This window comes from Cryptosporidium sp. chipmunk genotype I (assembly GCF_004936735.1).
Source record: "Cryptosporidium sp. chipmunk genotype I strain 37763 chromosome Unknown contig_2, whole genome shotgun sequence".
In the NCBI taxonomy this organism is placed as follows: domain Eukaryota; phylum Apicomplexa; class Conoidasida; order Eucoccidiorida; family Cryptosporidiidae; genus Cryptosporidium; species Cryptosporidium sp. chipmunk genotype I.
The window spans coordinates 489,446-511,327 of NW_027125624.1; the positions used below are offsets into that span (position 1 = coordinate 489,446).

General features: G+C 32.9%; 7 protein-coding genes across 7 annotated transcripts; 3 read left to right on the forward strand and 4 right to left on the reverse strand.

The window, feature by feature from the left end:
* Positions 1–787: 787 nt before the first annotated feature.
* On the forward strand, positions 788–5,632 carry ELE39_001865 (uncharacterized protein; the record flags this gene model as incomplete). Its single annotated transcript, XM_067345588.1, has 2 exons — positions 788–808; positions 875–5,632. 2 exons carry the CDS (start codon positions 788–790, stop codon positions 5,630–5,632), a joined length of 4,779 nt encoding a protein of 1,592 aa, XP_067199476.1.
* A 39-nt stretch (positions 5,633–5,671) lies between these two features.
* On the reverse strand, positions 5,672–10,270 carry ELE39_001866 (2x WD domain containing; the record flags this gene model as incomplete). The annotated part of the gene is made up of 2 exons (XM_067345589.1): positions 5,672–6,867; positions 7,417–10,270. 2 exons carry the CDS (start codon positions 10,268–10,270, stop codon positions 5,672–5,674), a joined length of 4,050 nt encoding a protein of 1,349 aa, XP_067199477.1.
* A 1,248-nt stretch (positions 10,271–11,518) lies between these two features.
* ELE39_001867 (uncharacterized protein) lies at positions 11,519–13,063 on the forward strand (the record flags this gene model as incomplete). The annotated part of the gene is made up of 1 exon (XM_067345590.1): positions 11,519–13,063. The coding sequence occupies one exon, from the start codon at positions 11,519–11,521 to the stop codon at positions 13,061–13,063; it is 1,545 nt and encodes a 514-aa protein (XP_067199478.1).
* A 635-nt stretch (positions 13,064–13,698) lies between these two features.
* On the forward strand, positions 13,699–15,363 carry ELE39_001868 (ABC transporter; the record flags this gene model as incomplete). The annotated part of the gene is made up of 1 exon (XM_067345591.1): positions 13,699–15,363. The coding sequence occupies one exon, from the start codon at positions 13,699–13,701 to the stop codon at positions 15,361–15,363; it is 1,665 nt and encodes a 554-aa protein (XP_067199479.1).
* Positions 15,364–15,957: 594 nt separating this feature from the next.
* ELE39_001870 (uncharacterized protein) lies at positions 15,958–16,932 on the reverse strand (the record flags this gene model as incomplete). The annotated part of the gene is made up of 1 exon (XM_067345593.1): positions 15,958–16,932. One exon carries the CDS (start codon positions 16,930–16,932, stop codon positions 15,958–15,960), a length of 975 nt encoding a protein of 324 aa, XP_067199481.1.
* A 177-nt stretch (positions 16,933–17,109) lies between these two features.
* Positions 17,110–19,263, reverse strand: ELE39_001871 (subtilase family; the record flags this gene model as incomplete). Its single annotated transcript, XM_067345594.1, has 10 exons — positions 17,110–17,204; positions 17,263–17,409; positions 17,477–17,571; positions 17,645–17,680; positions 17,751–17,882; positions 17,939–18,183; positions 18,240–18,602; positions 18,648–18,779; positions 18,882–19,028; positions 19,111–19,263. The coding sequence occupies 10 exons, from the start codon at positions 19,261–19,263 to the stop codon at positions 17,110–17,112; spliced, it is 1,545 nt and encodes a 514-aa protein (XP_067199482.1).
* A 536-nt stretch (positions 19,264–19,799) lies between these two features.
* On the reverse strand, positions 19,800–21,857 carry ELE39_001872 (uncharacterized protein; the record flags this gene model as incomplete). Its single annotated transcript, XM_067345595.1, has 1 exon — positions 19,800–21,857. The coding sequence occupies one exon, from the start codon at positions 21,855–21,857 to the stop codon at positions 19,800–19,802; it is 2,058 nt and encodes a 685-aa protein (XP_067199483.1).
* Between the last annotated feature and the right edge of the window lie 25 nt (positions 21,858–21,882).

Below are 21,882 nucleotides of genomic sequence, written 5' to 3' on the forward strand. Positions count from 1 at the left end.
ATCAAATATTAAATGAATGTCTAATTATTATTCTATTCAATTCTTTAATTCTCCAACTCTCCCACAATTTTTCCTTTTTTTCTGTTTTAATCCATAACCTTATTTCTTCGTCTGCAGCAGAGCCAAACATGTGGCCAAAAGGCGCCAACCCTGCATCACTTATACTGTGCATAATTTAAATGGGATATATTTAAAAAAAAAAATGATTAAAATCCGGGGAAACTGATGGTTGAATGAGTATTGAAAATAATTAATTTTAAATATACCAGCTTTCTAAACGTATTTCCTACTTATTATTATTATTATTCCCTGCTTTCTTCATTAATTTATTGCTTAATTTTTTTTAATCAAAGCTCAAAATTGACTTTTCTCACAATATTAATCTTTATTAAAATAGTTTCTATGGTTTTCCCTTAAAGTTTCCAAATCACTTGATTTTAAGCATTTTCAAAAAAAACTAAAAGGCGCATTTTTCGCGATAATTCTTGACAAACATTTTTTTTCCTCCCACGTCATTTCCCTGCATGCAATTTTCGTTTTAATACCGGTGCTAAATAAATATTGGCGCCAAAGAGATTTTTTTCTGGTATAATTAGAGGATTAAAGACCCATATGAAAATAAATATTTTTAGATAATTAATAGTGAAGTTTATGAATTAAAGGAAAGAAAGGAGGTAATTCTAAATTAGGTATTCAAGAGCATAATTTGATGAACAACTAGGCTATTATTACTATTATTATTATTATTATTATTAATATAATTATTATTAATCGGTAATAATTTCTAATGGAAGATCTGATAGGAAAGGTGAGTAAAAGCACCAAATCTTAGGCAATAATTGGACTAAGATATGGAATAATTAACTTTCTTTAGATTATCTCAAGTATAATAATAACTTTAGACCCGAATAAAATTACAGTGGGTGAGTCTGTAAATGGCGGAGATAGTATTTGTGGGGTCAGCGAGAGATCTCAGGCAGAGTATTTCTTAGATAGAATATGCGATCAAGACGGTCTAAGAATAGATGAGCTGGTATTTGAGGTACTAAAGTCGGCAAGATTGAAAAGGAAAAGCGGGCTTATTGGGGATGATTTGCATCATGGAGTTGAATTCATTAGTTTGTCGATTCTGGATAAGTTTGTTATGAGAAAATGGATATATCTGAAGGATGAAGATAGAACTCGAGTAAGAAATAAGCTTTTGGATATTTCTGTGTGTGGAATAAATAATATAAATGATGATATAATTCTGGTGAGTTCTTCCTTTGCCTTAAGAAAGCTTTGTTGCACCTTCAGCAGAGTGATAATTCAGGATTACTTTGCATCCTGGAAGATATTTATGGAGTCTATTTTAGACTATAGAAACAGAATGGCTAGCCTTGATAATGCTGGAATAGTTTTAGAGAATGGGATCTTTTTAAGAAATAGGAATATTTCAAATCTAACTAAACTGGTTTTGGGTATTACAAAAGAGATTTCAGAGACTTTATTAATTACCAACTCAAATACACATGAATTAAACTCAAAAATGAGAGCTTCTTGTACAAATGGATTATGCAATGAAATTGAGCCAGTATTACGTATAATTAGCAATGAACTTCATAATGCATGTAACTTTAAAGTAAATAGGGAAATTAAGGACTTTGATATCTCCCTAACAAAACAAAGCTTGGATTGCTTGAAGAACTTAACGAACATTATAGATTCTGGGAAGTTGCTGAATTTGAGATTGGATGATCTTTTAATAATGCTACACAATACTGGGATATTGGAAAACGATGAAGATATCTTAGATCTTTTGGATTCTCTTGTACAAAATTTGACAAAACAGAAAAAAGGGCTAGTCTTCATCTTAGATTACCAGGACCTAAATAGATTTGTACTTGGAGTTGCAAATTTGGTCAAACAAACTGTTTTAACGCCAAAATTATTCTTAGAAGACCCAGACTATGATACGAGCCTGACACATTTAAACTGGATGAAGTTGCTTAAAGATCTCATTGATGGTTGTATGCCAGCAGTATTGAGAATTCCTGATAATATTATTTTAGAAAACTCAAACAATAAAAAGAATACTATTACTTTGGTTTGGAAGATTGTTTTAACACTTTGCATGCATCCATACACTTCAGTTTGTGACCTTGCAGTTTCTACTCTCTGCCAGATTTTAAAGATTCTTGTTAAAGAACTTCCAAACTTGTCCAAAGATAGTTCCAAGTACTTTCAATTAGTCAAAGACTTTCAAATTGATATTTTGCTAGTATTTATATTTGTCAGGTCACTTCGTATTGGAGACCCAAAAATCAACTACTTAACAGATGAATGGAACCCATGGAATTCTTTAATTTCAAATATGATCTTCAATTCTTTAGAAAAGCTCAACTCTGAATCCCTTCATATTTTTTTTCATTTTCCAAATCAACCATATAACTTTTCTTTATTAGCTTCAAAGTATTTTAAACTTTTAGACCAATACAACATTGTTGATTCCTCGCATATTAAAGTTTTTGGTGAGTTTGAAGCGTCAGATAATATTCAAATCTTCAAAAATAATAGCAATATAATGGGGTCTTTCAATAATTCATATAGCTCTTTAAAAAATAGAATAATTCAGCTGGTAAATTCCCTTGTTGATTTTGGGCAGGGGATACTTCTGGATCAAATCTTGGAAACCTGTCTTAATATTGCAACGTTCATCTTCAGTTCACATCCTTTTAATACAAAATGCAAAAAACATTCGCCTTTACAAAATTCTTATAACAATAACTCTCCTCAAACACTATGTCAAAAGTGGGTCTTTATAGATGGAGTGTTCATTATACTTGAGACAATTCTTATTAGGATCAACTCTAAAATCTCTAACTTGCTTGAAAATGATACATTTTTAGATCCCGGTACCACGTGTGAACCTGGCGCCATGCCCTCATTTTTTGATCTTTTAAGCCAAAATATAGAATATAAAGAGCAGAAAACGTGGATTTTATCATTGTTCAAATTGATGAGCGGAATTTTACAGCTTTCTTTACTTGATTTGTGTGAGAACTCCTTAGAATCAAGAAGACTTATTTTTATTTCTCAAACAGTAATGTGTATAGAGTGGTATCAGGAATTATACAAGAACGCAAGTTATTCCATAATTACAAAAGATGGGATTTTGGAGATTTATCTCTTCTACTTATTAAATTCTGGAGGAAAAAGAGCTCCTGAATTAAGAAAGACGGCGTCTAATTGCTTGTCAAGAATTTTTTTAAGCTATCCAAAATTATTTGAGCAAAATCTCTCAATGGTTATTCAAGTAGTTAGTCAAAACTTGAATAATTCTGGTACTTGTTTTGAGGAAAAAACTGTATTGAACTCTGTCTTGATTGCTGCCACAAATGCACTAGGAGATTTTAATAAGATTTCAGAAAGCTGTGAAATGACCTCCAAAGCAGCTTTTAGCATGCTTTCAAAAAATTCATTTCATTTTTCTAATCAGGAGGAAGTCTTGGAATTCTCATTCAGAGATCTTATTGAATCTGTGAAGATGTCTAAGGAACCAACTGAATTAAATTGGAAGAATTTAATGCTTTTAAAGAATTCCTTAACGCTATTATTCTCCATTTTTGGAAATGTCAAATTACCAGAAGATTTTTCGACTCTGAAAAATGGAGGATTTTTTAAAGAGGAAAGATCTCATTTGATTCTAAAACATCCTTTAGAGAATGTATCAAGACAAATCTTTGAAACAATTTGTTTAATTACACTAATCTTTTTAAAAATTTGTGATTTCCATACAAATGATGTCAATAATAAATTCCAATTGGAAGAATTGAATATAATTTCTCTTTTTAATTCCATTTCAGACCAAGAATGGATGTCTAGGAGCGGTATCAAGAACCAATCTGACAGCAAGATCATTAAATTGTCTCAGATTACTAGCTATAGGATGATTTTCTATAATAGCTTTCTTCACATAAGAAGAATCACTTTTTCTATAAGAAATCTTTTAATAAAATTGCTAGTATACACATTCACACTTGGTACTTATAAAGATATCTTTAATGATCAAAGTAATAAGTTGATTTCAAATCCAGGGCTTTACTTTGATGAAGTAAATGTTAACTTGCTTTCAAGAACATTGATAGATCCGATAAGATATTTACCAATTCACATTCTAAATTTCATTATTAAGAATGGCCTAGCTATCATTTTCTCTCCTCAATCACTCCCAAGATTCCAAGATGGGCATCCCACAAATATATTCCTAGAAGAGGTATTTTCCAATAGATTTGTCCCTATGGTACTTAACAGACTTAAATCTGAATGGCAAAATTTAATGATATCACAAGCATTCATATTATCTTCATCAATTTTAGAATTAAGAAATTTAAGCTTGGAAAATTTAACTTCATCTGTACCTTTTCGAGATCCATTTAATGTACTATTAAATTTAAACATTGATTTTAAAGAATTTTCAGTTAACCTAATACAGGACAACTCTCTTTATAATTTTGTATACAATTCTCACTATAATGACTTATCAGAGATTTGTTTAACCATTTTAAAAATTATAAATAGATTCATTTTAGGCACAAACCGTCAATGCCAATCAAGCTTTAAATTAAAAACTGGGCCTAAGATAAGTAATTATCCACATAAAATTAAACTAGGATCTAATAATACTGAAGATTTTCAAATGGATAACTTTAATGGGTACCAATATAATCAAAATGAATATTATGAAGACCATGAATTTCAAGACTCGGTAATAATGGATTATGAAGATGCAGAAAATCACTTTTCAAAAAAAAATAAAATACAACCAAAGCATGCTGTATTGTCTCAAGTCTTTCTTTTAAATCAAAATCTGATGAGTTCTTGCTTGGAATTATTGACCGAGTTTTTAAGCTTTCCAGATCCAAATATATTAGAGAATTCGTTACATATAATTCAAAGGTACCTTCAACAATATATTAATTTTACGAATCAAGGAAACCACTTAAAATACTCCCATATCCATGTTTTTTTAATTAAAAATCTTCTAATCCAGCTTCTGAAAGTAGGTCCTAGAGCTTTACCATTTGATCCACTTAACCTCTCTCCAAGCAAAAACGATCATATAAAGATTATAACTCCTTTAAATTCCTATATTAAGTTAAATCATCCAAATTTACTTAAAAACTCCATAATTGATTGCATTCAAAGCATTATTAGATCAGACCAGGACTGCCTAGACTTCATAAATAACACCAAAAATGAGCTTAGTAAAGACTTGAGCAATAATGTAACAAACAAAAATTTATCTTCCTCTAATTCCATGCATTACAGTAATAACTTTTTTTATGATCAACAGATATCAATCCCAGATGAAATCTTGGAAAAGTCTTATAACTGCTTGGAATTTCTATTATCAAAGTGCTATGAATATTTACCTTCTGGAACAGAAAGAATCTTTTCTCAGCAAGATATAATCCTTATATGCAAGACTTTCCTTCAAGAGCATATTATGGAAATAGCCTATTCTTCCCAAACTTCTATATTTAGTGCTTTAATTGGGAATGTCCTCCAGAAGCTTAGCCATATCTCTTCTCAAAATGAACAAAACCCGTATATAAACTTTAGCACGTTCATCAAGCCAACCTTCCTCTAGCAATCAACAATCAACCTTCTAATACTTTTATATTTCAACTTATCCTTTAAAAACCTTTCCGAACTTAAGTAACGCAAGCTTTGAGTTTCCTGTTGATTCTGAAATTAAAAAGCCTCCAATATCCGCATATATTGGATGCCCTCTTACTGAAAGCAAACTATAATCCTTTTTTTCACTACCTGACTCATTTTCTTCATTGTTTATATACTGATGAATCCTTATGTCATCTTCTACTTCTGTTACCCTTGCTCCTTCCATCTCGGCCATTTGTGCTGAACTTCTCGAATCTATTGCCTCTAAGATCTCTCTCTCTGTATGTAGATTCGAGTGAATAACTTCATTTCTATTTACAGCACTTTCAGTAAATGTGTGAACCACCGAAAAAGAGCAATCAGAGAATTTTTTTTGGGGTACTTCTTCATAATGAGCATTTAAAATTTGAAAATACCCAAACTTGAATTCTGGAGAAAGACTTTCAGAGTCAAAAATTCTAACGTATTTGTCCTTGGTGTTGATTGATAAAACAAAATCCCCATTAGAGTTGTAAACCGACCTTCTATAGCTTTGGGAATCTCTCAAAGGAGGAATAGCAAAGTTTCTGCCTTCATTACCATAATTAGTTTCTTTTGACCTTAAATCCAACTGCTTAAGATAATCATCCACCCCACTCACGACCATTTTGAAGTCATCTTTTGGAGAGAAGCATGACATAATTGCCATACATGGTAACTCAAATTTGATAATGGGGTCATTTCCATTAATCTTCTGCCTTAAGTCCCACAACTTACAGCTTGAATCAAAAGACGCTGTAGAAAATATGTGAGGATGATAATTAGCAAATCTTACAATATTAATATGTGACATGTGCATACTTGGTAGAATCTTTACTTGAGATCCAGTATGTGTATTATACAAACCAACAGATTTTCCAAATCCGCTTGCTAAGTAATAATCATCTGTAGCATTCACAGAAAGTGAGCTTAATTGAGGAAATGATTTACTTTTGCTTTCGGTATTAAATAAATATGGAAATTTGTCATCTTGTTTGTCTTGATCAACTTTTCTATGACTTTGATAACTGTTATCCTGATCTTGAAAGTAATCTGTAGGCTGATAAAATGGATTTTCTTTATAACTTAAGATTGAAATTGTCCCCAATAAACAGCTTCCTGCCACAAATGTTTGTGGGTGATTATTAAACCAAGATAATCCAATAATAGGGCTCAGAGAAATTCCTAAAAAAGTTTGCAAAAAAGAAAAAAGTTCCAGTCAATTTTGGGATTTTTAGTTTTAGAGAATCTTAATTACGGAACATAATTTAAATAAATACATTATATAATAGATATTTTATTACCACCTTAACTCTTGATGTAGTTGCAATACTTAGTTCTTATTACATTATATGCATACAGACATTCTTTTAGAGTGGCAAACTCAGGTCCACTTTGCTTGCATGCAACAAATTACATATATTTTGCAATTTAGTAACTGCATTACATTAGAATTGTCCGCATGCGACTTTCAAATACTGAAATGGATATATTTTTGCCACACTGCTTTTCCTGTGAATGCAGTTATATTATTGCCACGTGTATAATAAAGGTAATTAATGCTTGGAAAATGAAGAAAATACCAAAACAACTAAATATCGCATTTTCCATCAAAATCAAGAAAGTATTCAAAAATATATTATATCAACATATTTATATATATTGGTGCGAATTCACAATATCAACCGTAATTAACTTCTTTCAGTTTTATTCTTAACATTTAAATAAACTTACCTTGTTCAGCCAAAACAACATCATTATATCTATCAATCAATTTAACTTTCCCTAGAGAAGTGCCAATTAAGATCAAATCTGACCTATCAGAATGGAATTCAAACTGTCTAGTGTCCTGCGAGCTCTGCAATAATGTGAATTTATATTGATTTTTAATTAAAAAATCTTCTTTAAAATTTTGATCAACTCTAACATTTTCTGAATTTGAATTACAGCCAAAATATAAAGTATTATGGATTGTATGCGAATTAAAGCTTGAAAATCTTGAATTATTGTCACCATAAAATTTCCCGGCTATTAAGTCCTTGTAAATCTCGTTTGTATTTTTTATTAGGCTTTTCAAACAGAAATCATGTTTTGATTCTGGATTTCGTACTAAAATATCACCAGAGTAGTCTTTATGGTCCTTAAATCTATTAGGCTCTCTATATAAAGTGATTATCTTGCATTTTGAAAACCTTGCTGCAGAATTTAACATATGGCTTTCCAATGATGAAAATGATGAAAATGAAGGCATTGTTGACATATTTGAAATTCCTGAAAAGGACCTCTGAACCCCGAATTGATACTCTTCCGAACCACTAGAGCCATCAATATTACTTTTCAATCCAAAATCATGTTTTTCTTCAATTCTTATCGGCAAAAAGCTGATTTTTGACAATGTTAAACCGTCTGAAGACCAGCTAATTGGCATTACAAATTCTTTATGTATCTTATACTGCTCTTTAAGATCCTCGAAAATCTCCTCCGCCCCAATTTGTTTTATTTCCACTTTAATCTTCTCTCCGTTTACAAAAAAGAAATTCTTCATTAAACTGCTGAGTAGATCTCCCGAATAATCCTTTAATTTACTCAAAATCTTTTCATTTCTTGTCAAATTCTCTCCATAAACTCTTTTCTCCATCTCTTTCTCCAATAATAATGTCTCTGTAACGTCTTCATTCTCCTCATTTTCGTGGTCATTCAGCTTTCTCCACCCTATACCTCTTAATATGAAAATATTATAACTACGATCATCTTTAACACTGTCATTAATAACCCCATCCAAACTTGCTTTTATAGAATAAATCAAATCCGCCAAACACATTTCCTCTCTATTTAATGATATATATCTTCTATTAAAGTGTCTCTCTAGGCCTTGATGATTCTGAATTATATCTAAAGTTAACTCCAAATTGGCCTTGGAGCCAATGCCACGTAACGAATTAGTGTTTTCAAGTGAAGAATTGTGTAAAGAGGAGAATAAACCCGAATTAAAATTCTTAATATCTTGTAAATTTGACCTATTGGGATTGTAACACCAAGTGCATCCCAAAAGACTCTTTGGATATTCACACCAACATGAGTAACATTGATCATTCTCAAATGCCGAATCCTGCAAGTTAATGCTGGTTGCAAACATATTAAATATTATCGAATTTGAGCATAGCATTTTGAAGTATTGCCTTATATTCTGAAACTCCAAATTACACGTCCTATTAATTACTGAGCATGGGGTTGTACAGTTTACTGGACTGTGAGTTAAATTCATATTTGAGTAGTAGTCATTAACAGCTCCAAATCGTATTTCACCCTTTACACCTTTTTGGCCTTTATGCATCTGATTCAATAACTCAGAAAAAAGCTGAAAGCCTTCATTGGTTGGAATTCCCATTTGTTTAAATGCTGAAATAGATTTTGGAGTCAAGGATGTCGTCCAGTTTGGGCTGTTTGCATAAGAAATAAATGCACTAGCTATTGTAACAAATTCGATGGAACTCGAAGCTATTTTGTACATGATCCCACTACCCTCTCTATATTCTTTGTCCCCTTTCTCTTCCTCCTCCAGTATTCTTACATCCTTTCCTTCCATTATTGTCCGAGCTCTACCTTTTGTAGAATTGTCTAGAAACAACTTCCTGTGAATGTTTATTGGAAGTTGTAGCTTTTTGTTTCCCAGAAAATTGTCATCATCACATTTAGGATTAGATATATCATTTAAGTTGACCATATGTACAAGTTCTTTCGGCAGCTCAAGAAGATATCTACCATGTGAACTTGGCTCTGAGCTAATAATGTTCCCAATCCTTCCTCCTATCAAAATTTCTCTAATCCTAATTGGGCATGGAAGCCGTATAAAATGTCTACATGTATGTAAAGTTGACAAATACTTGATCTTCTTGGCAAAATCAAAAATCCGGTTAATTACGGTATCCTCCATATCTTGATATATCTTTGGATCAATCTTAACTGAAGTTATTGGAGTCATTATATCTATATCAGTTCCAATCCTTAACCAGAAAATATTATTTGGATCTTCATTTAGTATGTTCATATAAAATACCAATCTCCAATTCACTAATTCTGTTGCAAGTGAAATATCCAATCTTATATTCTCCAATTCACTATTATCCAACTCTAGTATTGGCTTTTTACCTTGATTTATTACTATTTTAGAATGATTTTCATTCCACCAATTGTATTCCAAGATCTTTAGAAAATCATCATCATCCCCAAATTCTATCGAGTAAGCCTGAACCTCCTCTTTAGGCATATGTGTATTTCTCTTACTGTTCAGTTTGCTCATCCTGATAACCCTCTTCCTTTCAGAACAATATTCATTCATATCATCCCTCTTGTTACCTGGAATTTGGTGAACTTTTTCCAAACACCATTTCTTCCCCTTTTTGTTTTGTACAAAACCAAATTTATGACAGTAAAATCTCCATATTATTGGGTTATTGTGAATTGTTAAATATGCAGAGTTGCATGTTAAACTTAGATTAATTGTATCCTTTGGTTCTAAAAAATAACATACTCCCAGAATTATCTCTTTAGGCATTTCCAGAAGCACTGGTGTTCTTGTAAAAGTCATTTTTATTTTGTATTTATTTTTTCTCAGTTTCTTTAATTTCTTTTTCTCACTTTATTTCATCTTGTTTCAAATTTTTAGGTACTGCACATACTTTGCTTGAGATTCTTATAAACCTTTTATATATGATATTTGGTTTAATGTAAGAATATTGTTTCCAGTTTATCTAAAATAATCCTACTTTTTTAAAAAATATATAACCTTGAATCCAGCTGTTCCTGAACGAAATAAATATAAATTAGTGGTATCTTTATTTGAATTCTCAAGGGTAGAAGAGAGGTGTAGGTCAAGATGAACAAATGGTTTAATATGTTGCTATTATGTCCAAAACTTATTAAAACTTTCCGCTCCTTTTTGCAAAGAAGACTAGTACATATTTGCAGAAACTTATTAAGGTGACAAATGTAACTATTTTGCATGAATTTTATCATCCATTAAATCAATTCCGAGCTAAAATAAGGATGCATGCATGCAATACATGTATTTCATGCATCTATAATTTGCTGCACTTATAATCAATTGGCAGTTATTTTCGTGAAAAGAATAATAAAATATGTAACTAAATATAAAACTAATCAGCATAAAACACTTCCTAAAAATACATTATTCAATAAAATTAGACTAAAATTTTATTTAAAAAACCAAACTCTTTCAATATATTTTTGCCTAAAATAATTCACAAAAAAATGAGCGCGCAAACTCGGCAAAATTAGGCGCCACATAAAATAATTGTATTACTAATAGTAATAGATAGTATTAATAATAAGCATAACTGCAGAAACAGTATGGGGGCAGAAGAAGAAGAGAAAAAAAAAGTAAAAGATGGGGTTGAGGGGAGAGTTGGAGGTAAATCAAAGGTAATAATTTAGTGAAATTTTTCTTTCTCATTCCTCTGAACTCGTTGTTAAGTTTGCTTAATTGAGTTTTATAGCATTATAAAAGAGGGCCAGCTAAAAGTCAGTTTTTGGGTTTACGCTTTTGACACTATTAGGATAAACTGCATAGCTCAGAGTGATTTTTTTATTTGGATGTTCAACTATTAAACGAGAACTTTACTTTTTCAACAAGAGAGAAAATAAAACTTCAGAAAAAACTTCATTTAGCAAATTTGAATAAAAGCCAAATTACAATAATCTATAAGTTGCTTATTTGAGATTTAATTTTTATTTGATACATATGTATGTCGCAAGTATACGAATATATGTATAAATAAACTTAATAAATTAAGCTAATATAACTTAAAACTAAGTAATGGAAAGAGTTAAATATTTGAGGGGAGGAAGAGGAGGAAAGATTAACGGAGGGGGAGCACACAGACGAGAGGGAGGATCTCATGGTCTCAGAGGAGGAGACTATATGGGGGAGTTCTTAAGAGAAGGAAGGGGAAGGGGAAGAGGAACTAGAGGTGGCGCTTACAGAGGAAGTAAATTCGGTAGGGGGAGCAAAACAAGATCAGGGTCAATGTATGGAGGCCATACCGATGAACTGGACTTCACAAGAAAATTACAGAGCTCTGTGGAGACGAATAAAGGGCTTGTTGAGCTGGGGAAGGGCAAGGTATCGGCTGATTGCAGCAGCAAGGCTCTTTCAGACACCAATTGCCTGTCAGCTAGTGATCTCCACATTTCACCGGAAGAAAAGTATGATGAAAAGATTGGGCTAATATCTAGTAGGGTTTCAAGTACTGAAGCCAGTGAGTATTGTAAAAGCCACGGATCAAGTCAGAATCCAAGTCCCGTAGGAGGCTGCCAAGAAAAGTTCAATACTAACTCAAACTTTTACGGTGATTCAACAAATTTTTCCAATTACAAACATTACAAGAGAAGAGACTTTCAAAGTGCCTATAAGGGCAGGAAAATCTTTGATAGGACGCAAAACGAAAAAACTTTTGGAGTGAAAAGAAAAGACCCTGAAAAACAAGATTCAGCCAATCATACTTCTGAGGAACCAACTCAAATAAAAGAGGCTGAAAGCTCGATTACTAAAAAAATTGACTCTGAACTGCCAACTTATGATGAAAAGGTCCCTTATCAGGAAGAAGAAATTCAAGGAAGTCCAAGTAAAATTCTTGATGAGGACTTAAAATCTGCAGAGCCTTCAATTGAGGATCAGGACGAAGATAAAAATTCCAACTGTACTGATGAGCAAGCTTCAAACAAATCCAATTCTCGAATAATCGGGGATGTAATTAACTGGATGATGGAACGCCAAAGGGAGGCAATACAGTGGCTCAAAGATAATGGCAAGTATCCACAAGAAGATGATGCTCATAACTCAAGTAGGAAGCCACAGAAATTTCACCAAGGTGGAGGACTTAAGGAAAAAAGGCAAGCTTGGAACGGGGGTGAGCAACATACCAGAGAAAAAAATCGGAGTTTCTTAGCAAAATACAAGGGCCAGAATAAAGACAATCCCTCCTCTCTCTATTCTTCTAGCACTTCAGTTAATCCAGCAAGCCAAGATAAGGGTGACTATTCAGCTTCAGAAAATTTAGAATTGGCACATCAAAAAAGTAGCGAACTTTCTGACGTCAATGTTCCAAGCAAAAATCTGGGTCAAAGGCCAGACTCTCGTTCAAAACAGAGATTTGAGTATAATCGAAGATTCAATAGAGAAAAAGGTGGTCATTTCCATTTCCAAAACAGAACCAAGGAAGGTGAGTCATATATCTCTACTGAAACAAGAAATGATTCAAAAGGGGGAGAGAGGAGCAGTAGCAGAATTGGCAGCTTTAATACTCTTACCAAGTATAGAAATCATTATTACAGAAAACAATCTGTTAAAAAAGAATTGTAATGCTATTATTACAAGAAACTTTTGAACCTAAGTCGAAATATGTATATATTTATCCTCATCCTCATTTCTTATATTTATTATTGTGAGTAATTCTTAAACTCTAATGCTTGAATAGAGTTGTCTTAATTTTCTTTAAATTTTTGTTACGTTATTTACCGTCGCTGACGTGTTTACATGCATTTTGCTTTCTCTACGTGTGAAGAGTTACCGTTTTCTGATTTCCTATGGAGAATATTTCAAGAGAAATCTTGCTTAGATAATTTGCCGTAAATAATTGCATATATAGCTAGTTTGCTTGTTTGAAGTTTAACTTTCATAGTGCTATACCCCCAACTCATGCTTACCACTAACCATTTGCCAGGACTCTGAATGCAAACTTATTCACGCACTATGCTTTCTGATTTATCGCATACTTTATCGGCATCTTTAGGCTTTATACAAAAGTATCCTTTAAGATATTGTTGGCTCACATATCTCTTATCCTCGTGTATAGGAGAAATATTTTTTACAAAGCATTAATAAAGATAAGCAAGAAATTCCCGCCAGCGCCACGCCCAATAATAATTAATTTACCAAGTATCGAGAAGGATTTAAGAGATAAATTATATTAATTTAGGGAAAAAATAGTCGGGCCTATGGAAACTGAGCTCGGACTATCAAAAGAGGAAAATGGGAGAACAGGAGTAAGAGGAGAGCTATTCTTAAACTTCGAGGAGGCTGGAAGGATTCAAAAATACTTGATGGAGAATTCGGGGAGCTTTGGATTTGAGTTGTCACCTGAACCAGTAGTTGATGCTAACAAGAAAAACTCAAAGAAGAAGTCAGTATCTGGAGGAGCTAAGGTGAATCCTGCCGGTTTTGTGACAGGAGAAAAAAAGAAGTCCCGAAGTTCGCGTCCATCTTATTCAAGAGAGCTAAAGGCGCTTTTAGAGGATGGAATGAGTATTTTAGAATCAAAACATGAAAGCAAGGGTGGAAGCTCTCAAAGCTCAGTAGGACAAAGAGGCAGTGTTGATGACTCCCAAAGAAAGCTTCCGGATTGGGCTAAAAGATTTCATAGAATTCTTAAAGTTATCTCTCAACAAGAGGCTTTTTCTCCTTTTGTTTCAACAGTTAATATTAAGAACTTTGATTCATATATAAAAGGGGATGTTTTTTTTTCTAGAGTGGATGATGAAGAGGGGATTTGTGATGGCAGGCCTTCAGATGAAAATAAGAATAAAGAAATTGACCGACTTTTTTTAAATGCTAAACAATTTTTCAAATATATAGAAAGATGCAGTCCAATCAAGCCAATCTCTCTGAACTGCATTATCAGCAAGCTTGAAAACAACGAATATTCATCAGCTGCTCATGTATTTTCCGATGTATATTCTGTCTGGATTTGCGGCTTTCGTTCAGTAGAGCCTGGAAAAACATTATGGACCAAAGCAGTAGATGCTTCACTTAATTTTAATTTAAAGCTTTTAAATGAACCGCTGCAAGATGATTTCCTACTCACATATCCGGGGGGCACTCCCAAAGGGTCCACTAAGAATGTAAAGTCAACTATCGATGGGTCATTAGGCTTGGAGCCTCCGAAGAAGATCCAAAATACTGGGAAAAATTCTAACTCCTTACTATTTGATGGCTCCGGAAAAGACTCCAGTTATCAAACTTTTAGTAGAAGTAAAAAATCAACCTCTAACAATCAGTCGTCTCAAAACTCCTCCGGGTCTAAATCCAATAAAGCTTCAAAGAAACATTTCCAAGCCCCTTCCTCCTATAGCGCAAAAGGAATTACTGAGCCTGAAAGACACGAATTCCAGTCACTTCTTAGTCAACTTTCTCAAAATGACCATGTTGAATTATTCAACTCTTTCTTTTCTACTGCTCATTGGAAAGAAGTCAATTCTGGAGAAGTGGAACTTGACGACCAGCAAACCCCCCCTAACGTCTTTCGTGAAATGATTAAATGGTGCAAAGTCAAACTCAACATTCCTGTATTAGAAGACACATCCTCCAGAAAAGACTCATCGTCCTCTAGTAAAAATGCATGCAAAAAAACCCGCCAACAAAAGGCGCCATCCGGAATACATTCCTCACAAAAGAAGAAATCTCATTTATCAGCTAAGCAATTCTTTTCTTCTGGAAGAGCATTTAGTTCTCCGTCATCATCATCAGCCAGCGAGGATGAGGATGATATTTCTTTATCTGGGAATTTGCAAATTTCCCAACAATGGGCGTCCACTTCTTCATCCGGTGAATCAGATAACGAACCGGAGCTGACTAGTTTTTATCCACATTTTAATTCCAAATAAAGGTCGAAAGCAAACTAGTTGAGATTTCCCGCCAAAATTTTCATAGCTAAGAAAACGGAGCATATTTTATACATAAAAGTGTACATCATAGAATTAGTTTAGAAAATAGCAGCTCAACTTACATCCTTATTGTAAGTAAATTATACATAAGTATATATATATATATATATATCAATAACATCCTCTATACTCGATATAACGCCACTTAGAAATTTAGTTTAAATTACACTATTGCGTAACTCCTCGCATTGTTAACACGAGTGCTACTTTAGCCACTAAAAGCATAAAGACTTGCTAATATGATTATTTCCCTACTTAATTCTAACCAGATAAAAGGTGCATAATAACAATAATCATTACCTGATCGTAGCATGTAATGATAAATGTTAAAATTGGTAGTGTAGCAATAGTCAAAGTAACTAAGTAGTGCACTCATAGCTATTAATATAATAATTGTGTAATTTAACATCCATTTAGTCATCTAAGTCTCTTGGAATAAACAAGTGATTAATACAATTGACTTGAAACATCTCTTCACAAAAGTGACAATTATTAAAGTCCGTTTCCATTTAGACTATTAGTTGTTCATGAAATCTATAATGATCTCTTCTCCAGAACAATCTTTAGATTTCGTGCATTTAGACAAATATTCTCAAATTTTGCGTTAATTAAAGAAAGCTGTTTATATAACTCATCAGGTGTTGGAGACTCCTTCATCTTAATGGTTTTTACCAAAGACTCAGAAAACTCTCTTCCAAGTATATGAACAGCCTCCATTTCAATAATAGAATCACCTATTGAAATAAGATTGGTAATAGTCTCTGAATCTAGCTTCTTTTGAATCTCCAAAAATGCATTAAACTTCCACTTGTGATATGCCCCTGGATATTTATGCTCGTACTTCGATCTTGCCGAGATAATTGTTAATCTTGACAAAACCTCAACTACTTCTGGCATATACATCTTAGCAGAATAATCAACCCATCCTTCCGAAGCATTAGTTATTAAAAACACATTGCCCATGTCCATAGCTTTGACTAATAACTCTACTACGCACTTTTGAATTTGATTCATGATTGTTTGTACATCCTCAGGAAGTAAAGGAAACCGAGAGTTATCAGATGACTTCTCTTGTCCTGCAATAATCCCTTTTTCTAGTATGCCCTGGGCTGAAGCATTCACATCTCCTTGCTGTGAATTCGAACTCACACTCATTTTGTTCCTTTTATTTACCTGATAATTTAAGAACGTAGTACAAAGTAGGGTATCGTCCCAATCAAAAATTATTGCGGTCTGATGTTTTGGTGGCCTATGAGTTGAGGGAACCCAAATCTTCAAATAACTCAATTTTCCCAAATACTTGAGCCTCGAAGAGTCATTTTGAGACAAATCCAATAGTCGGAATAAAAAATCATCATGCTCGTGTACCTCGTCTGCAGATTCACCAGAAACCTTTGGGGAGCTGTGAATCATTGAATGGTTATGTCTCGAAACGTGTATTCTCCTCTCCCCATCATTCTTGGTTATCCCCAATCTTAAAATTAGCCTTTCTCTTACATTATCTTTCATAATATCAAAAGATGAGTATTCCCACTACCGGCTTCAATTAGCAGTGCTCTCTTAGGTCATCAATCTCTCTACTTCCTATCAATTCCGTATAAAAATTCTCCTTTACTTTTCTTCAATATCTTTCCTTACTTTATTTCATTTCCTAATTACTTTTTTCTCTTGAGATTAGGCGGGAAATTACTTTATCGGTAATCGTTTTAAATATTTACTACCAAAAAGGTATTCACAAATTTCAAGAGAATTATTTGCATTAACGGTTCCTTCCGTCATAACTGGAGTGTTGGAAATAAGTCCTTTGTCTTATACTTTTAGCAATGTCACAAAACTTACCAGGAAAGCCTCTAATTCGTGTAGCTCCCTTCAAAATACAATCTTTTATAGAATAGATTGAGATATTTGGGAATACTGAAAGTAGGACTCCAGCTATCCCAGTTATAATTGGGGCGGAGAAAGAGCTCCCATCCATACATCTATACTCTGTATTTAACGTATTTTAGTTAGAATTTGGGTCAGTTTTGCATTTTTAGATTTGCATGCACCTTACCTCCTTGTAGGTATGTAGAGCAAATATTAACTCCAGGAGCCCCAATATGAACAGTTTTTCTTCCATAAGTTGCTCTTTCCATTAGCTCTCCATTGCTGTAGGTGATTAAAAAGGAAATGAATAGATGAGGTTTTTGAATAGAATAAAAAATTAATATTAATTACTTACCTTGTAATAGAAGTTACAGAAATGATGTTTTCAGACCTAATAAAGTAGTTATTACGATACACATCAAACTTTGGAGTTCTTTTTTTGTATGATTTTTTTAACTTACTTGAAAGAGGAAGGGAAAGTTGGAACGATGTCATTGTTTCTATCACTTTCATAATTGCCAGAAGCTACAATTACTAGCATTCCCTGGTCTTCGCTTTTTTTAATTGCAAGTCTCAACAATTCAATGCTTTTACTAAAGAGAGTATTGTTTGATCGTTGGCGTTCAATATTTATATTAAAGGCACCTACCTCCTACTTCCATAGCTATGATTCGAAATTTTCACCCCCTTCTCTAACGCATAGTCAATGGCTTCGACAAATCCTGACAAGAATCCTCTAATTTTTGAATCCAAAACCTTTAATACCATGATTTGGCAAAACCAACAAATCCCAGAAATACCAACTTCTCTATTTGGAATTGCAGAGATTATGCCAGAAATATGTGTTCCATGTCCATTATTGTCTAATGGTATTTTATTATTATCAACGAAATTCTAAAAGTATTTGTTTGAATTAAAGAAAGCTTTTTAGTGATCAAGACCCAACTTACCCATCCATAGCAATCATCTACATATCCATTCATGTCATCATCAATCCCATCATTGCAGTCAAACTCTCCAAAATTCCTCCATATTTTTCCTCTTAAATCAGGATGTTCAAAATCGATCCCAGAGTCTATAACTGCAATCACAACATTTCCCATTCCCTGGTCCTTAAGTTCTGAAACCCTTTTCCACATTTTTGCTGACTTTATTCCAAATCTTGAATCACTATGGAACCACTGTCTTTCATAAATAGCTGAATAACTATCACTAGTTATTGTGGGCCTGATGGAGTTATTTATTTTTGGTATCTCAAATGTACTTCTGTAGTTATTTTCTTCGAATCCAATAAATTCGTCCAAATATACTCCCTAGTCAAAGTTATTAAACCTATGCCTATTATTGAAACAACCTACCTGAATCAAATCCTGAAACAAGTTAACCTGATCCTTGATAAAACTCAAGAACTTGGTCATTTGATCGTTATCTTTAGTTTGTATAATCTCCATGTTCAACTTCTTTAAGTATCTTGTTTTTGTGTTATTAAACTATTAAAAATGAAGAATTAATCTCATCAAATGACTCGCCATGCTTCTCCCATACAAATTAAATTTGAGCAAATGCACGGGAATCAGTAAAGCTTAACTTACCTTGAGTATATTAAAAGCTCTTTCAACTATGTTCTTAAACCTCAATCTTAATCTTAAAAATAACTCATTTGAGCCATTATTGCTATCTTTATATACAAATATTATTCTGTTTGAGTCTTGATATTGTGGTTCATTAACTTCTTTTATCTAAATCCAAATGATTTATAACAATATTTTATTGAACGTTTTGAGGATATTTCAATACAGAATCTTTCTAGTATTTACTTACCTTTTTTATCAAATCAGTTAACCTAGTTCCAAGATTAGAATCCTGTTTTTTAGAAACTAATTCAATCCCATTTTCTATTCTGATCAAGTTCTGAGACCTAACTGTTATTATAAAAGTTACCAGAACTTGAATGATTAGTAGCTTTGTCCTCATTCGGAGCTATTTTTTTTTTATATATGGTTTAAAAAAAAATATTTATATATATTTTATTTTATATTCAATAATTTGAATTACAAAAAGAAATATTTCCTCTTCTTTCCCTATCACCTATTATTGAGAAAAAAAATCAAACCCTTTTCCTTAGTCAAATTCTTTTCTATTATTGCTTTTATCTTGTTACCTATTATTTCATTATACCTATTCAAAATTCTTGCATTTTCTTTATAGATAGCCCTAGTTTCTCCTACCTAAATAACCAATCGATTTTATTTGTTTTTAATATTTTTTTTGTAATAATTTTAATATGGACAGTTAATTCTATACCGGTGCTCCTATTACGTAAAAATGATTTTGCATGTACTGCATGCAAAAAGAAATGCATGCATGGGTGAAAGTTTGCGGGGTTGAGGGAAGAAAATAATCAACGCGAAAAATAGTTATTGGAAAGAGTAAGAAGTGCTAATTATTCGAATGTTGAGTTTTTCCCCTCCAAAAGTTGTGAATTTGAAAGGATCAACTGAACCATTTGCTTATTTAGGAATACTAGTATTGTTTGCATTTTCGCTGCTAAAACTACTATTATTGTTATTGTTCGACTTCAGAAGTTGAATAAACTGATCGTCTTCAGTATAGAGTCCTGACTGTACTAGAGACTCGACATTGTGACTATAAATATTATTAATTTTGTTGGAAGTAGGGTTTATTTCTTTGTCAGGGAATAAGTGTACTGCAGCAGCTAAGTGCTCAAACTGAGTCTTATAATGATCTCTAGAAGCCTTCAATATTTGAACACTCTCCTTTAGCTGTGAGATTTGATCTTCAAATGATTGAATTAACTCATCTTTTCTAAGAAGTTCGTTTTTAAAGTACAAGTCAGATTTCCTACCAGTTTTTAGAGTTTGAATCTTTTTCTGAAGCTTTTCGTTATTCTCTTCCTCCTCGCTGTATTTCCTGAACCATTTATTTTTCTCAAATTCTGCAATCTGAGTTTTTTTCTTTTCAAGCTCAAGTTTCATCTTAAACTCATTTTTTTGGGATTCAAAAAGTTTTTTTTGCTCAAACTGAAATAGCCTCATTTTCCTATTGTTTTCATCATTAACATTATCTATTGAGTTTTCTTTATTCTTCAACTTAATTATTTTATTGCTAACTAGATTCTCAAGCCTTCCAAGCTTATTACTCTTTCTATTAATGTCTCCAATAAACGCTTTCATGATTGTTTCTTGTCTAATTAAAGTCAACTTTCTAAATTCTTCTTCCAAATTATGAAGATGTTGCACAAATCTCTCCTTTTCTGACTTCTTCCAAATCTCGAAGTTCACCCTCGAGATGTAATCATCCTCTTTTTCAATTCCTGGTTCACACAATTCATTGTTATCAATTTCCTTAATGATGGTTTCTATTAATTTATTTGAAAAGTCAACGTCCCCAACGGTGAAATATCCGATTTTCGAGTTAAAGTCAGAAATTACACCTTGACTCCTAATATTAGGGTCGTATCCATCATAAATATTCCCAATCTTCAGAAACTCCAAGTCTTCAGATGAAATAAATTCGTCATTAATACCTGGTTCGTACTTTTTTACATTTCTCACGGACCTTTGTGGGGAAAAACTCACTCTTTTGTCAGAAGGAGGGGTTTTGGACCTACTTTTCAAATTGTTGTTGACCTTCCCATTTATTGGAGAGTCGCTGCTGGCACTTCCAGGTCTAGGCCTGGAGCATGAAAACGAATTTTGATCAGTTTTAACATTTAATAATTTCTTTCTAACCCCAGGTGATGATCCGTCCAAAATTGGTTGCTTCTTACAATCCTGCAATACTATGTCAACCTCAACCAGCCCTATAGGCACGTTCTTTTCTTCATCTGTTACTGAATTCTTTCTATTATTATCACTATCTTTCAACTTGCCTGAATCCGGCCCTAATTCGGAGTCAGAAAGCGAATCCAACTTGTCTGAAGTGTTTTTGTGGCAATTATGTACTCGAGATTTTGAAACTGGATATAGTAATATACGTGTTGGCCAAATTCTATAAGTATCTGAACCAAAAATATAATGACCTGAAATCGTAGGATTGGTTTTTTCAGCCTGAATTATGATATGCTTCAGATTAACATAACCCATTGAATGGAGCTCTTGGTCCCCAAAGGTACTAACTTTATAGGCCTCAATTTGTAAAGGCTCACAGTTCAATCTGTCAAATATTTCCTTCCAGGAGCACACTATTCTGGAAGAAATTTCGATTTCATGATCAGAAAAAATGGTCGTAGATCTTCTGCATGGGTATGGTGGGTTTGTTTTTGGGCATTTTGCAGGAGATATCTCATTTGTGCCTTTAATTATTTTATACCAATTTGGAGCTTTGAAAATCACAGTAGCAGGGTCCTGCAAAGTAATTGATCTAAAGTGGATAGAGAGGCTCCAGGTCAAAAATTCTGATACTCCAAAATCTACAATATCTGAATCATCATGTTTGTCTATCTCGACATTAAACCACCCGGACTCTTCTTTAAGTTCATCAAAGTTTAACCTTGCACTATCCAAATTCTCTAAAGAATACCAATCAACGTATTCCTCAGAATTCATCGCTTCAACTTGAATTAATTAATTA